This window comes from Zootoca vivipara, chromosome 7, assembly GCF_963506605.1.
Source record: "Zootoca vivipara chromosome 7, rZooViv1.1, whole genome shotgun sequence".
NCBI classification, from domain to species: Eukaryota; Metazoa; Chordata; class Lepidosauria; order Squamata; family Lacertidae; genus Zootoca; species Zootoca vivipara.
In genome coordinates, this window is record NC_083282.1 from 47765422 (window position 1) to 47782231 (window position 16810).

Here is a 16810-nt window from a genome sequence, read left to right on the forward strand (position 1 = left end):
TACTGTTAATGTATCTTGGTGGCTTTTTATTCTCTCTTTCTCTCCATAACTTAAACTTGAGTGATCCTGAGAGTGGGCCCTTTGCCCTTGCCTTTTCCCTCCCCATCGACCTCAGAAATGGCACCTCAGCTTCACTCACATTAATAATAGGGTATTGTGCACAAATCACATCCAAAAGCTTAGCCATGGAACAGTTTATTAATTTGAAATACATAATTTTCAGATCATATATGCCACAACAATGCTACCACCTGCACCTTCTTTGAAGACATCTGACAAATAATTTTTAATAGGATATTAAGTGATAGTATTAGTTCAAATATATTGCTACGAAGTGACGATGTCATTGGCATTAGTTGATTAAATGAGCAAATACAGTGCTTGCATAGTTTAAATGCAGAATTTTTTTTTACACCGCCTTTGCCAGTCCAACTTGGTCATTCTCCCGGTCAAAAATACTGTAGTATTCTCTGAGGAACATATCTCCTAGTATCAAGTGATCATAATCTTTGCTGCCAGAGCTAAAGCCACTCTTGCAATGGTCGTTATCCTAGAAGGAAAGGAAAGGATATCCTTAAGATGTGGGTGATTTGACATCCATATCAACCAAGAAATTAATCTAGGTAAAAATGCACAAGGTAGGGTTTCCATATTTTAAACCCTAGCATAAGGTAACATTCCAACATAAAGAAGGACGATGAAGGATTTTTCCTGGGGGGGGGGGAGTCTCAAAAGGAGATAAATATTGTAGATGTAACACTAGGACAATCGTAATAGCGTACAATATTGTAAATTGTGTATTCAGCCTATAATAATTAGCATAATACCTTAATAATGAACAACTAAATTGTACAAAGCAAATTCTCTACGTCACTGAGCTATGGGCCCCTCTATGGAGTAAATGGAGATCACAAGAAAATTATTTTCCATCTCCTCCTCACTCCGCCTCTCCTGCTATCTGTAAAGGATCGGAGCACTGTGTCCCTCTGCAATAGAAGCCCTTCTTTGGGTGCTTAGGATGCTGCTGAGAGTGAGATTTAGAAACTCTCTAGATTGTGTCATCACTACAAAGAGGAAACGAGGGGAGAAAGAACATCATTTGCTTCAAAATTCTTCCATATCTGCAACTGCCAAGCAAACACATCTGAGAGCTGCATATATATGTTGCTATATGTGATGGAAGGTTTAAGTCCTTCTGGGGGTGAACAGGCGCCTATGTTATACAACATATCAGGGGCAACCTTCCTGGGCTAGGAATCATCTGTAGTCAGAGATACTATACTAAACTGTCATGAAACTATGTTGGGGAATTTGCATTGGCCTTTTGCTTAAGACATGCAAGTTTGGGTCCAGCTCTTCTGACCAGCTTAGCATATCTAATAGGCTTTCTGCCCCAAAATGTATTCCATTTTTTCTTGTCTTTAGCTCATGTGCTCATAAATATTTTGCACTTCTAATCTGCCCCAAACTGTTTTAACCTGCATTATTATGGCAAGTAGATAATATTCCAGTTCTATCATGTACCTTATGAGTATAGGCTTGTGGAGTCAAAGGATATTGAATTCCGTTGATTACATAAACAACATCTGGCATATTGTGGAGGTTTCTGCAGTTGAAGGAATGCTGAAAGAGATAAGGAAAAGAGTTGAGTTTGGGCATTATTCTGATCATGAAGGAATTGAACCAGCAAACCTCAAGTTTGCTTGAGAATGTAGTGGATTTGTCCCTGAGCCAATCTCAGGAAAGCAAACGTACCACTTTAAGTGTGAGGACCTAATAACCATCTACTGTAACTCACTTGAACAGCACACTGTAGAACACTGTAGCACAGAAGCAAGGCATGCTGCTGAATATTACAAATAAATCATCTCAACACTTCATATAAAAAACTCGCAGTCTAAAGCAATGAAGGTGATGCAATCCATTTTTAAAGTCCAGTATGAGACCAAATTCTCCATTCTAAAATTGGTGCTGAGGGCACACGGATGTACTGAATCTGTTTTGAGAGATGTTGTTTGGGGGAAATAAAGCCCTCACAGCTGTCCCTCAATGTACCGTATTTTTTTGCTCCATAAGACACACCTGACCATAAGACACACCTAGTTTTTAGTGGAGGAAAACAAGAAAAATAATAATTTTCTAGCGAGAGCTGCGCAGAGGAAGGGGGGAGCGGGGGGAGCGCACCTCCTCTGGCACCATCGGGGAGGGGGGGTACCATCGCGGCCGCCCCACCAACATGCGCTGTGCATCCCCCCACTGCACCAGGTGCCACGCCCCTGTGGGCAGCATGCCACGCCCCCAGGACGCATGCAAATCACATCCCGCAGGATGGTGTACCACACCTCTGGGACGTGTGCCACGCCCCCGGCATGCGCTCCAGCCGTGCCCCTGCCTACTCTCCACCCCCGGTGCCGGAGCATGCAGCTTCACCACTGATTAGGCCCACTGGAAGTGTTTATTTTACTGGACGTCACCCTCCCAGATTGTTTTCTTTTCCTGCCATTTCCATGGTCATAATGTGTATGCTCATGATACATTTGCATGCATGTGCAGTGTCATGAAGAACTATGAAGCCTGGCACTGAGGTTTCAGCAGTTGCAGTCCAGGTGATATCCTAGGTCAAGCCTAATCCTCACCACCTTCGGTTGTGTGCCTCTGAAACTTGAGCTTTGGCTAACAATTAGAGCAGGCTTCCTCAACCTCAGCCCTCCAAATGTTTTTGGCCTACAACTCCCATGATCCCTAGCTAGCAGGACCAGTGGTCAGGGATGATGGGAATTGTAGTCTCAAATCATCTGGAGGGCCGAGGTTGAGGAAGCCTGAATTAGAGTATGGGGTGTGGATGCTGGAGTGAATAGGATGGTACAGGGCCTCTTCAGCTACAGTATGAAGACAACCAGCAAAAGTCAATCTTACTGTTGTAACTCCAATGGCTTGTTGGATTTGGCTAATTTCAGATGCTGGGCCGAGTAAGAAGGATGTCCCCGTGTCAAGAAGTGCTTCACAGCCATCTCTGCAGGCAACTGCCTGACCATACACTAGAATGCTGAGAAATTGGACATCATTAGATTCTTTAGATTCTGACATGAAACATTAAAAAGCCACATTGTATGGAGCAGCTCTCCAGGAGTTCAGAGAGGGAGTTCTCATAGCACTGCCTGGAAATATCAGTTAAGCAACCCAGGTGGAATATAAAAACCGTTCTGAAAATGCTTTTAAAAAAAAGTTTTAAAAAATAGCATTGAATTTTCCATAAGGCTCACCGACAACATCTAGCGTCACATTGTGTATTTCACTTAAAACACACTTAAAACAGCTGTATAGGTGTGTCCCTGGAGGATTCTGCTTGCAAAGCAAATGGTCCTCAGCTGAGGTAGGGCCCTGAGGTAGGGTTTGTTTTTTTAACTGGAGGGTGGGATGTGATAAGTACTTTCGGGAAGCTGCATTCAGTAGCGTAGGAAGATGGGGGTGTTGGTGGGCGTGCTGCCCCGGGTGGCACGATCCCAGGGGTGCCATCGCGGCTGCCCGCCCCGCCCCCAAACGCGTGCCCCCCTGAGTGTGCCCCGCCCCAAATGTGTGCCCCGCTCATAACACGTGCCTGCCCCGCCCCCAGAACGCACGCCATGTCCCTGGGGGCAGCATAAAACAAGGCATAAAACAAAACTCATGAACTACAGATTGTAATCTGCTCAGGGCAAGGACCTACCCTCATGTGCTCTGTAAATGCCATGTACAACAACGGTTCTATATATAGCAACAGACAACTAGAAAACACAAAGTATAGTAAATTGCGCATTCGTATTTGCATTTTATTGCCCTCCATCTCTTCCTGTTTAGCTAACTAGTAGCCATTAAAATTATTCAGAAAAACTTTTCAGTTTTATTGTACCCAGTCAATATGTTCAGATTAACAATAGTTGCTAATACTACTAATAAGAATAATTCCTGCTTACCTGTCCACTGCAATCTTAAATTTCTTATATGTGGCAGGAATCCAGTTAATAGGACCAGTGAAATAAGATTGATCAATTCCACCAAAAATGATCATGCTCCCATCTGTTTTTCTGAAACATAGATACGGTATACAGTGCACTGTTGTGAGGTCATTCATTCAGAATAAGCTGGACTGCATATTTAAAAAGTGTGTGTATCATGTTCTTGTACCTCTGTCCAAATTAGAGAAAAAGAGAGAGAGAATAGAACTTTTGCACCAGTATCTACTGGTGAACACTGGACAATGAAGGCTCTAAGATTTTGAAAGGTGAATGCTGTTAATATACTATTCCTGTTTTGTTCTCCATATCACCATGCTTCATGTTCAGCTCTGTATACAACACGCTGACTTCCTCCTTCATAATCTTCATAAATTTTGTCCTTCTAATTTCTTTTCATTGTGATTTTAAGCAAGCCAGTCTGGGGCAGTGGAAGCCATTCTGTGGAAAGGGCCTCTACTCCACCAACCTCAGCCTACCTCCAGCCAACCTCATCTGCTTGCCTGCCTGCCTGCTTGCACCGAGTCCAGGGAGTGTGTGTCACTGCCTGTCAGATTCCTCCTCCTTAGACAGTCTAATTGCTCCCAATATATCCTCAGCTCAGTGGAGAATGCGGGCAAAATCAGCTTTATTTGTGGCTGGCTCTGCTTCTACCTACTGCTTCTACCTACTGCTTCCCTTTCTGCCTTCTGCCCTAGAAAGGCTTGCTACCTCCCTTTCAAAAAACCATTAAGGCTGCAGTGCCAGGCACTATAGCACTGAGCTGACATGTACAGGATGGGCAGCATATTAGCCACCTGAAGAGAGGAAGCAATTTATACCCTTTAGTTCTTGATCTGCCCTCAAAATAGTCAGGTGAAATGGTCTTTGTGATACTATCCTCCAGTTATTCTGTATGGGGTAGGATTGTGATTTGGAGCAAAAACTTCAAATCTCTAAAGTGTTTTTTTTTTGGGGGGGGAGGTCTCTAGTTGGTCCAGTATTAAATGAAAATGAAAAGGGAAGGTAGCCTTTTCTGTAAAGGGGTAAAGGGACCCTTGACCTTTAGGTCCAGTCACGAAAGACTCTGGGGTCGTGGCACTCATCACGCTTTACTGGCCGAGGGAGCTGTCGTACAGCTTCCGGATCATGTGGCCAGCATGACTAAGCAACTTCTGGTGAACCAGAGCAGCGCACGGAAATGCTGTTTATCTTACCTATTTATCTACTTGCACTTTGATGTGCTTTTGAGCTGCTAGGTTGGCAGGAGCAGGGACTGAGCAACGGGAGCTCACCCCATCACGGGGATTCGAACCACCAACCTTCTGATCAGCAAGCCCTAGGCTCTGTGGTTTAGACCACAGCGCTACCCACGTCCACACACACACACACACACACACACACACACACACACACGTATATATTAATTCCGTATTTCCATGCATTACAGAATAGTAAAAGAAGCAGTGGTTCTGCCTCAACACTGTCTACCTCCCTCTCTTCCCACATTAACACTTAGCTCACCTGAGCTTGGCCCCTGCTCTGCTGTGCTCTCAAGGCACAACAAGCAAGATGGTGCAGTCGACTGCTGGGTCCTAGAAAACTGGAGGGACCTTTTCTTCTTCATCATCAAGTAGCCTTGGCTACAAGAGCTTATTCATCCCTGGAGCCGGAGGGGCTCAGCACTCTGACCAATTTGGGGATGGGGGTTCCATTCCCCTCTGCCCATCAACCTCTGTGCAAACAAAGCACAGTGGCAGACTGGATTGTACAACCTGTTCTACAATATTTAGCAGGCAAAGCATTAGCCAACCTGTAAAGTAATCTCAGGCACGGTTTCCTTCCATGAGTCCTCCATCAACATGCAACAAATCTTCTTAGCAGTAAAGCAAAATAGTCTTTACCCGCTGAGATAAACAGAAAATTCGTCTTTCTCAAGCAAGCCTTTCTTCATCAGGTTATCAAAGAATGAACTTTTTTTCCAAGGGTTTAAGCCGAGGATCCCATCATATTTAGTTCTGGAAAATGGGTCTTCTGACTCACTGGTACTCAAGCCGAATTCCAAATCGGAAATGGTAAGATCAGATATCTAGGAGAAAAACAAAGTATTCCCTTACTTCTGTATCAAGTTGTGAAGTACAGAGGTTTTACGAGCGATGCATTCAGGCTACAATCCTGTGTTAACATGAGAGGGAACCTCATTTGACCTTTCAGACAATAATATTCAAACATGGATAGTGGCAGGTAACAAAATATTGGGGGCGGTAGGGAAGTCCCATCCTGCATGATTGATCACAAGACAAAGTCCATGCACACCATTTGAATAGCAAAGCCCATTAACTTTGGGGCGCAAACTTTGGGGGATGAAGGGACCATGACCCATAGGAATTGGTTCCTATGGATAGTGGGCAAGAGCAAATTAGGTCCCAGTTTTAAACCTGTTTATTCAGAGGTAGGTCTCATCAATTTCATTGATATTTACTTCAGCATTGCATAACCTTAGTACTGCAGCTTTAATTTGTACTACTTTGATTGTAACAACAACGATTTTAAATAAACTTCTTGGTTACCACATACTGTGTTCTGAATTCCTTGAGGAGCAGCCATCAATGTATATATACTGTACATAAATACCTCCACAGAATATAAAGGGCTGGTTCAGTTTTTACTGCTTTACATTTTCCAGGATTCAAAAACATTGAGAAGCATTGGCCTTGGAAATGCACAGAAGATTTGATATTTTTATAAGCTTGTATTCTCAACTTGTCCTGTATCTATAAAATACTATTAGTTTACCTTGACTGTATCAAGTCCGAAGATCCCTTCCATGCTTCCTTTCCCATACTTAATGGAGAATGGCTTTCCTGTTCCATGGAAGGTAGAAGACTTGCGTGGGTCAAATCTATGGTGTCTTTCTAAAAGTAAAAAGAAAACAGACACGATCCAGCCATAGCGTGGGGGCAGTGGTCCATAAAGTTTCCTTCAGATTATTGCCACCTTCTCTGCCTAGGTATTGAGGCCCCAGTAGTGGCAGCAGTTAGGGGGTGGAGGTATTGGGACCCCTAACAGGACAGGAAGAGCAGTTGCCTCTGCAATACAAGGCCTACTGGGATGTGTTCTGTGAGAAGGAAGCGGACAAGCTGCCCCCCCCCCCAACAGGTCTTATGACTGTAAGATAGCTAGACATCCTGCCAGTGGCTCAGATGCCTATAAGTCACCTCTATTCAATGTCTGAGACAGAGATGGCCACTTCGAATGAGTTTTTAGAGAAAAATCTGGCACAGGGTTTCATCAGGCCATCCAAAGCGCCAGGGGGTTCCCCGTGTGCTTTGTTAAGAAGAAAAACACACCTGAATTGAGACTTTGTGTTGGTTTTAGGAAAATAAAAACAGTATAATGGAGCCAAATCACTACCCCTTACATGCACTGGAGATTTATTAGAGAGGCTGAGGTCAGCGAAAATTTCCATTAAGCTGGACTTATAACTTGATATGTGTGTGAGAGGGAGATGAATGGAATACAATGTTTTGCACCAGGTATGGCAGCTTGAAATACCTGGTCATGCCTTTGGGGCTGCAGTCGGGGACAGCAATGTTTCAAGCCTTCATCAACCACATTCTAGGGAGCCTAGTGGACATGTTCATGATTAATTATTTGGATGATCTTCTGATCTACTCAGAAAGCTCAGAAACATGACAGAGGTGCTACAGCGGCTGAGAGAGCACCAGCTTTACATGGTTGGAGAAATGCCAATTCCACATCCCTGAAGTAGAGTTCCTGGGGTACAGGATAACACCAGAAGGGGTGCAAAGGGTTAAGATACAACAGAAGGACAAGAGGGGAAGGACCGGACATTGTCAGCCTTCGTGTTGCATTCAACGCAGGGACTCAGACTGAGCACCTCGTAGCTGAGAATGGCGTATTAATTGTAAATAAATGTACTGTAAATCTTCCAAAAAGCTCATTACTTCTTTTTGGAGCTCGTTTGCCTGCCTGAGATCATTACACCTGATCATTAAAAACTGGGATCTCTCTCTCTCCAGCAGTGGAGTGTCCTGTTTTGCCACTTGAAGCATAATGGGATGTGCCCCCCCCCTACTACCCTGCCTCTCCCCCTCCACTGCCACCCTTACTTAAACTGGTGACACATCAGGTAAGTGGGTATAGGATTGCAAGCCCACATTCAATTCCGCACATATTTATTTAGAAGTTGGCCTCACTGAGTTCAATCAACCTTACTCATAGATAAATAGAATTATGACCTGAGTCTGCAATCAATGCTGGATTGTGAAATAATGAATCCATTCCCTTACACCACTTCATAGGCCCTCCCAGCCCATTTTTAATATCAGAGTGACATGCTTGAAGACTTTTTATTTTATAGTCCGTTACTTACGGCATGCTGGACTACTGCAATAGACAGAGGGTACCCAGAGAGTAGATGATCCAGTGTCAAACACAACAGTGAACTTCTGTGGTGGGGTTCCAATGTAGATTGTTCCATAGTATTCGGTCTGTTAATTCATAAAACAAACACAATTTGTAAAACTTTCCTTCTTTTTAGGCTTTTGAACATTTTACTTCTTCACAGATATGCAAGGTAATCACTGTAAATCTAAGTGCTACATTTTTAAAAAAAAAATAGTTAGAAAGGAGGGAATTATTTCCTGTCAAAAGTGGGATAATGTGAAAAGGGAATTGTTCAAATAAACAAATAATAAATGACATAATGTAAAAGAGGTATGTGCTTTAACGTAACTCACAAACAGGAGAAATACAGCGGAAGAACTGACATTTTCCCCACTCTTCAAATAACTTCTGTGCATAACAAATAATGCTATTGTAAAAAACCTGTAGTTTCTAAAATATATAATAACAGATTTTTTTAAAAAAAAGAATAGATTGAGACAATTTGGGCTATGCAGGGAAAGATGAAAACAATTTTACGGCACCACAGGAAAAGGGGAAGTCGAGATTCAAAGTGTCACAATTACTGTTGATTGATTTGTGAAATGTTTTCCTTTTTGTTATAATTGAAAATTATAAATATTTTTAAAGTACCATTTATTGCCATAGAGGAGCTCTCACAATGTTCACCACAAAAAGCAAGCTAAAGTACTATTTTTCTGGCCTACACAACATCGTGGCTTCATCATTTTCCTGCCCTGCCCTTTAATAAGATGGCTAGATGCAAAAAAGAACAGGTTCTCACACCTTGAATAGTTGTAATAAAGGGGCACTCAGCATCTGTGAACTTGAATGAAAAGCCACAACCTGCTGAAATTCCCTCTTCTACACAACTATTAAAGGTGCAAGAACCCTGTTCTCTACTCTGGCTACCCTAGGTGTCAATGGGATTTCAATGTAACTGGCTGGATCATAACTCCTCTATGGGTCACAATCCAGCAAAAGTTAGTTGCAACCTCTTATGTTGAAAACAACAGGGCTTTGTGATAGTCATGGCTAAGTCCCATAGTGTGATTGAGTTGTGGCTGTGTTTTGCTGAATTGCATCTAACATATGTTAATAAACTCTGGGTGTCAGGAGAAATATGAAGAAGTATCTCAACTGAGCATCATGAAAACTTTGAGGAAATGTTGTTCAGCAGCACAGTAAATTGATAAGAGCAAAGCATCACCTCACCTCAAAAGAGTTCAGAAGTGGTTCTTCAGCCACCTGGGCAGCATTAGAAATATCTGAGTTGTATTTTGTACCAGTGTCATAACGGTGTTTCTGAAGAAGATTTTCCAGCAGATTTTTCTCCTTGAGAGTGTCTCTTACATTTGTCCCTCTCTGCAAGGGAATCCTGGAACACAGGAAACAAAATTACTAGGTTTGGATTTTCTGTCTCCCTAAAATTTGCCTATTTTGCAACCTGTCTTTACACTCCATAACTCCAAACAGACACGGAGCATTGGTTCAAGCTACAGGAAAGAAGATTCCACCTAAACATTAGGAAGAACTTCCTGACAGTAAGAGCTGTTCGACAGTGGAATTTGCTGCCAAGGATTGTGGTGGAGTCTCCTTCTTTGGAGGTCTTTAAGCGGAGGTTTGACAGCCATCTGTCAAGAATGCTTTGATGGTGTTTCCTGCTTGGCAGGGGGTTGGACTGGATGGCCCTTGTGGTCTCTTCCAACTCTATGATTCTATGATTCTATGTCCCATCAGCCCCAACCAGCACGGCAAATAGTCAGGGACGGTGGGGGTTCAAGTCCAGAAACATATGGAGTGTTAGGATCCTAGTCCCCTGCATGACAGGGATGATAATCTGCTTCATCTCTCAATTAATTAAAGGAAGATATCTGAAAGGAAAAAACAACAACTGTAGGTGTGTAGAGTGTTCAATATTTGACTGACATAAAATGAATTCTTTGCAGCCCATTTTTTAGACTCCTTTTGTTTCAAGTAGTGTCAGCAGCACTTTAAGGTGTGCTGTTGTGCCTTAATTTGCTGATTACAAAGAACAGTTTGACAATTCTACTTTCTCTTGTCACTTTGGACATGCTGTGGGGAGCGTCAGGTGCTGAGCATCATCCTGTTACTGCGCTACTGAAGGCAAGGAGACCTATTGAGCTAAAAAAAAAAAAAAACCACACACACAAATGCCCCAAAATATTGTTCCCTCTCAAATTAGATGTTAGCCATGCTTTCTTTTCAGTGAGTCTATGTGTTTCTACCCTTGTAATTGCTGCCAGAAGACCATTTTGCATTTATTGATCTCCTCTCAGCTGTGTGTATGTATTTATTTGTTTATATATATATATGTATATATCTTTAAAATTCTTTAAGATTTGAAGTTATAATTCACACTCCCTCTCCTCTTCATTAGTTAATCAGAAAGTATAGCTGTCAGATGAGTAAATATCAGCAACAAAACGATAACTTACTTAACGAGACATTCGGAGAAAGCAACAATGGTGAAGAGTACTGCAAGGTACTTCATCCTGCTTGACCAATGGGGGCTGCTCTAGTTTTTCTGGTGCTTGTTGGGGGAAAACTCTGTTATTTTATAGCTGCTTGAGAAGTGCCCACCATCATCTAAAGATCATATTTCATCACAGAAAGTCCAGCCCATTCTTGGAAATGAGAAGTAATCAGTCACCTTGCTTTGTAAACACAATGAAATCATACCTAAGAGGAAGTCATGTATCCAGCATATAATATTGTAAATATCTCACTCGCTGGATTGTCACCGTGTTGGGGAGAGTGGGTTTGCACCTTCCTATGACCCTTGTGAGCAACGCCATCAGGAGTCTCGTACTCCCAGCAGAGTCACCCAAGACGGTTAGGTCAAAGGGGAGGAGCTAGACAAAGAATGATCCAAAAAGTCCTCAAAAGATGAACAGGTGGAAGATAACAAGGTATGTTACAATGGCTGTGAAGGTGGATAAAGGCTGCAGCAGATAAGAATCTACCGGTCATCGTGGTACTCAAGCCATCGAAATAGAGCCTTACTGAGAAGACTAAGCGTTGGTCAGGATGAACTGCATACATAAAACAAATTCACACACAGGTTTCTTCCAAAAATCCACCCCAAACCCAAACCCCCAAAGTCCCATGGCCATTGGCAAATGGTAACTGGGGCAGGACCGTAAAATCTGGAAGGCCCTAGTCACGAACTGGCACATGATCACTGGATACAGATTCAGTCACTCTGACTCAAGGAACGAGGCAGTTGAGCAGCTCAGCAGCTGTATCCATGACTGAGCAGCTCTATATGGGATCCACTCAGTTCACCCCAAAAAGGGGGAGAGGCTAGAAAAGTTGTCCTAACCATAGCCTGGAGAAGAGAAGGTTAAGGGGTGATTTGATAGCCATGTTCAAATATAGTTACAGGTAGGTAGCCGTGTTGGTCTGAGTCGAAGCAATAAAAAAATTCCTTCAGTAGCACCTTAAAGACCAACTAAGTTTATATTTTGGTATGAGCTTTCGTGTGCATGCACACTTCTTCAGATACACGTGTATCTGAAGAAGTGTGCATGCACACGAAAGCTCATACCAAAATATAAACTTAGTTGGTCTTTAAGGTGCTACTATATGTTCAAATATATAAAAGGATGCCATATAGAAGAGGGTGAAAGGTTGTTTTCTGCTGCTCCAGAGAAGCGGACACGAAGCAATGGATACAAGCTACAAGAAAGAAGATTCCACCTAAACATTAGGAAGAACTTCCTGACAGTAAGAGCTGTTCAACAGTGGAATTTGCTGCCAAGGAGTATGGTGGAGTCTCCTTCTTTGGAGGTCTTTAAGCAGAGGCTTGACAGCCGTATGTCAAGAATGCTTTGATGGTGTTTCTTGCTTGGCAGGGGGTTGGACTGGATGGTCCTTGTGGTCTCTTCCAACTGTATGATTCTAGTCTGCCTCCCTTTTTCCCTGACTGGATTACCATTCCCAGTGGAGTCACCACCCAGCGGTTGTAAAAGACAATTGTTTTTGGAAGGTGGAATATTTTGGGTAACACAGACAATGAGCATCCCAAGCGCAGAACTGCCATCATTGCAAGGGAGCTGCAACGTTTTAACATTGATATTACAGCGCTTCAAGAAACTCGAAGAGCAGGTGAGGGACAACTTAAAGGAAGAAAAAGGAGGCTACACATTCTTCTAGAAAGGTCTACCTGAGCAAGAATGTTGAACGAAAGACTGTGTGTGTGTGTGTGTGTGTGTGTGTGTGATTTCAGAATATGCACTGCTTGCAAACGAAGCACTGTGACAGTCCAGAATTTTTTTATGTGCAAACATAATTAAAATCATGACCACATGTGACCACCTCAATCAAATGAGCACAAATAATCATGAATGGAAAAAGAAGAAGAAAAAGGGATGCCAGGAAGGACCTGAAATTGCAGAAAAAGAAATGAATAAATCTTATTTTGGGGGTTGTCATTTCCTTAAGGGTGCTATACCAGCCATTTAGGAACAGAGAAAGCTCCCTTATACAGATCCAAGATGTTAGTCCACCTACATTATATCAGCCAATGTTCTCATGTCCTTGATGGGTATATTTACAGGCATTGTATGTCCAAAGAACAAATTTACTACTCTTATCTGAGGTCCTCAACACATATATTTGAGCACAATCACTTTGATGTCTTATTAATAACGAATGTACATATTTAACACTGCTATTGGACTAAGCAGTCTGGTGGAAATTTGATAAGCTGCTCAAAATGGAATGAGATAAGCTTCTCAATAACTTAGCAGGTGTGTATTAGGTAAAAGGTAAAGGACCCCTGAATGCTTAAGTCCAGACAAATGTTCAGTTAAACCTGGCTTGAGAGCAGTACATGTGAAAAGGATCTAGGAGTCTTGGTAGACCACAAACTTGACATGAGTCAGCAGTGTGATGCAGCAGCTAAAAAAGCCAATGCAATTCTGGGCTGCATCAATAGGAGTACAGCATCTAGATCAAGGGAAGTAATAGTACCACTGTATTCTGCTCTGGTCAGACCTCACCTGGAGTACTGTGTCCAGTTCTGGGCACCACAGTTCAAGAAGGATACTGATAAGCTGGAACGTGTCCAGAAGAGGGCAACCAAAATGGTCAAAGGCCTGGAAACGATGCCTTATGAGGAACGGCTTAGCGAGCTGGGTATGTTTAGCCTGGAGAAGAGAAGGTTAAGGGGTGATATGATAACCATGTTCAAATATATAAAAGGATGTCATATAGAGGAGGGAGAAAGGTTGTTTTCTGCTGCTCCAGAGAAGCGGACACGGAGCAACGGATTCAAACTACAAGAAAGAAAATTCCACCTAAACATTAGGAAGAACTTCCTGACAGTAAGAGCTGTTCGGCAGTGGAATTTGCTGCCAAGGAGTGTGGTGGAGTCTCCTTCTTTGGAGGTCTTTAAGCAGAGGCTTGACAGCCATCTGTCAGGAATGCTTTGATGGTGTTTCCTGCTTGGCAGGGGGTTGGACTGGATGGCCCTTGTGGTCTCTTCCAACTCTATGATTCTATGATTCTATGACTATGGGGTTGCAGCGCTCATTTCGCTTTTCAGGCTGAGGGAGCCAGAGTTTGTATGGAGACAGCTTTCCGGATTGTGTGGTCAGCATGACTAAACCGCTTCTGGAGCAACAGAACACTGTTTACCTTCCCACCGCAGTAGTACCTATTTATCTACTTGCACTGGTAGGTTGGCAGAGGCTGGAACAGAGCAATTCATCCAGTTCATTGGCATTAACTATAGACTCACATTAACTATAGGCTTCTGCACATGAATCACTACAGAAAACCAAGCTTTGAGCCAGTTTCATAATTCATAATTTTCAGATTGTCTGTGCCATAGCAATGCTTCCACCTACAGGCACTTTAAACTTATTACTGTTAGAAAAAATAAAAAATCCTTCCAGTAGCACCTTAAAGGTAAAGGGACCCCTGACCATTAGGTCCAGTAGTGACCGACTCTGGGGTTGCGCACTCATCTCGCATTATTGGCCGAGGGAGCCAGCCTACAGCTTCCAGGTCATGTGGCCAGCATGACAAAGCCGCTTCTGGCAAACCAGAGCAGCACACGGAAACGCCGTTTACCTTCCCGCTGTAGCGGTTCCTATTTATCTACTTGCACTTTGACGTGCTTTCGAACTGCTAGGTTGGCAGGAGCTGGGACCGAGCAATGGGAGCTCACCCCGTCACAGGGATTCGAACCGCTGACCTTCTGATCAGCAAGCCCTAGGGTCAGTGGTTTAACCCACAGCGCCACCTGGGTCCTAAGTGTGCATGCACATGAAAGCTCATACCTATGACAAACTTAGTTGGTCTCTAAGGTGCTACTGGAAGGATTTTTTATATTCATTTTGACTGTGTCAGACCAACCCGGCTACCTACCTGTAACTAGTACTTTTAGAAAGGCAGAAAGGGATCTACTTTAATTTTTTCTTCCTAAAGTATCATAATTTTCTGTATAAAGTAATTACTTATCATGGGGGGGGGGCGACTTACAATATATTTTAGTGGATTAGATTTTTCTTTTGAAATTCAGTTGTTCTATATATTTTTAAATAAAAAGCCTCTAAAAACTTAAAGCTCTGTTTGGTTAATATTCATCTTGCATGCCTCACTCCACACCCAATAGGCACGGGACGCCTTTGCAGCAAAATACCAGGCAAGGTTTTGCCCAGTATCTTGCCTATCTGATGGGCTCGTGGGGAAAAGCTGTGCAAAACAGGATGCGCAAAAACCTAGGTGCTTATTTAATGAGCAATTTGTGTCAGTCTTTCAGCATGCCATAGCAGCTGTGGATTTCCCAGTAGAAATGCACATGAAGTGGTGAGCAGAGTTGGGGGGAAAATTCGATTCTGTTCACATTGAAAGGCCACCCAACAAATGCCAAAATGCAGCCACCTTTCAGGAGTTGGACTACTCCAAATTTTGCAGGACAATTCTCCCGCAAAGCAATGCGTGCAAAAAAATTAAAATCCACATACCAGGGTAATGTATTGGTGAGAGTAGCATAGAAAAACACACTTTTGCTTGGGGGAAATATGCATATTTGGCAAAATGGCATGCAAACGTGCATATTAGGAGACATTAGAACTAAAATTATGTAAATTTTCATGAACACATTTTTTTTAATTGTGGAAATGTGGAGAACTGAAGTTAAGGCTGAAAAAGGAAGAAACTGGGAGAAAGCTAAATGGATGGATTTGGCCATCCCTAGTGGTGAGGCTCCCTGGAGAAAGGATGTTTCCCGTACAGGATCCAAATATGGTCGTATTTCAATTAATCCAAATGTTCAGTTAATCCAGATGTTATATAATAATAATAATAATAATAATTTATTTATACCCCGCCCATCTGGCTGAGTCTCCCCAGCCACTCTGGGCGGCTCCCAATTAAATATTAAAACAATACAGCATTAAATATTAAAAGCTTCCCTAAAGAGGGCTGCCTTCAGATGTTTTTTAAAATTAGGATAGTTGCTTATTTCCTTGACATCTGATGGAAGGGCATTCCACAGGGCGGGTGCTGCTACTGAGAAGGCCCTCTGTCTGGTTCCCTGTAACCTCACTTCTCGCAATGAGGGAACCGCCAGAAGGCCCTCGGTGCTGGATCTCAGTGTCCGGGCTGAACGGTGGGGGTGGAGACGCTCCTTCAGGTATACAGGACCAAGGCCGTTTAGGGCTTTAAAGGTCAACACCAACACTTTGAATTGTGCTCGGAAACATACTGGGAGCCAGTGTAGATTTCTCAGGACCGGTGTTATGTGGTCCCGGAGGCCGCTCCCAGTCACCAGTAAGCTGTCGCATTCTGGATTATGACCAACATCTGATTATACATTCACTTTTCAAACTGTTCTTGCCTACCTAACAAGGTGGCTCTAAGGATAACTAAGATAGGAATCACCTGAAACTATTAGGTCAGCAAGGTGACACTGTTGTATCCTCTCCACCCACTTTAGGGCAAAATGTGATGATCAATTAGGAATAGAGTTGGCGAACCTTTGGTCCTTCGGATGTTGCTGGACTACAACTCACATATGCGGCATAGCTGTCAAGTTCTCCCTTTTTTAAAGGGAAATTCCCTTATGCTGAATAGGCTTCCTCGCAAGAAAAGGGAAAACTTGACAGCTATGCTATGGGGAGGGGGCGGGCACAGGTTCCCCATTCCTGAATTAGGAGCTCCTATATCTCTGGTCACTCTCTAATTCTGTGCATTGTTTTTTGTTTTGTTTTATTGTGCAGTAGAAAAGAAATAAAAACAAATAAAGTATATTGATGTGTTTTTTTCCTCCTTATAACTTGCACTGGAGTGATTCTTAGAGTGGGTCCTTGGCCCGTGCCTTTTCCCTCCCCTGCTCTGCTTGCTGACCTTTGAAATGGCACCCCAACTTCACTCAT

At 42.9% G+C, this 16810-nt stretch overlaps 1 protein-coding gene across 1 annotated transcript; it reads right to left on the bottom strand.

Moving 5' to 3' along the window:
• Window positions 1–383: 383 nt before the first annotated feature.
• LOC118077562 (embryonic pepsinogen-like) lies at window positions 384–10926 on the bottom strand. Its single transcript, XM_060277518.1, has 9 exons — window positions 10859–10926; window positions 9615–9777; window positions 8368–8485; window positions 6768–6886; window positions 5876–6060; window positions 3954–4064; window positions 2917–3046; window positions 1525–1623; window positions 384–550 (listed from the first exon to the last, which is right to left on the bottom strand). The coding sequence occupies exons 1-9, from the start codon at window positions 10912–10914 to the stop codon at window positions 410–412; spliced, it is 1122 nt and encodes a 373-aa protein (XP_060133501.1). The 5' UTR covers window positions 10915–10926; the 3' UTR covers window positions 384–409.
• Between the last annotated feature and the right edge of the window lie 5884 nt (window positions 10927–16810).

Excerpts from the sequence above, each read along its gene's own strand:
- LOC118077562 (XM_060277518.1), bottom strand. The coding sequence starts at position 10,914 with ATGAAGTACCTTGCAGTACTCTTCACCATTGTTGCTTTCTCCGAATGT. Across the intron at positions 8,486-9,614 it reads CACTTCTGAACTCTTTTGAG|ACCGAATACTATGGAACAAT; the intron begins GTGAGGTGATGC and ends ATGAATTAACAG. Across the intron at positions 4,065-5,875 it reads TTTTCTGTTTATCTCAGCGG|AAAAACAGATGGGAGCATGA; the intron begins GTAAAGACTATT and ends TCTATGTTTCAG.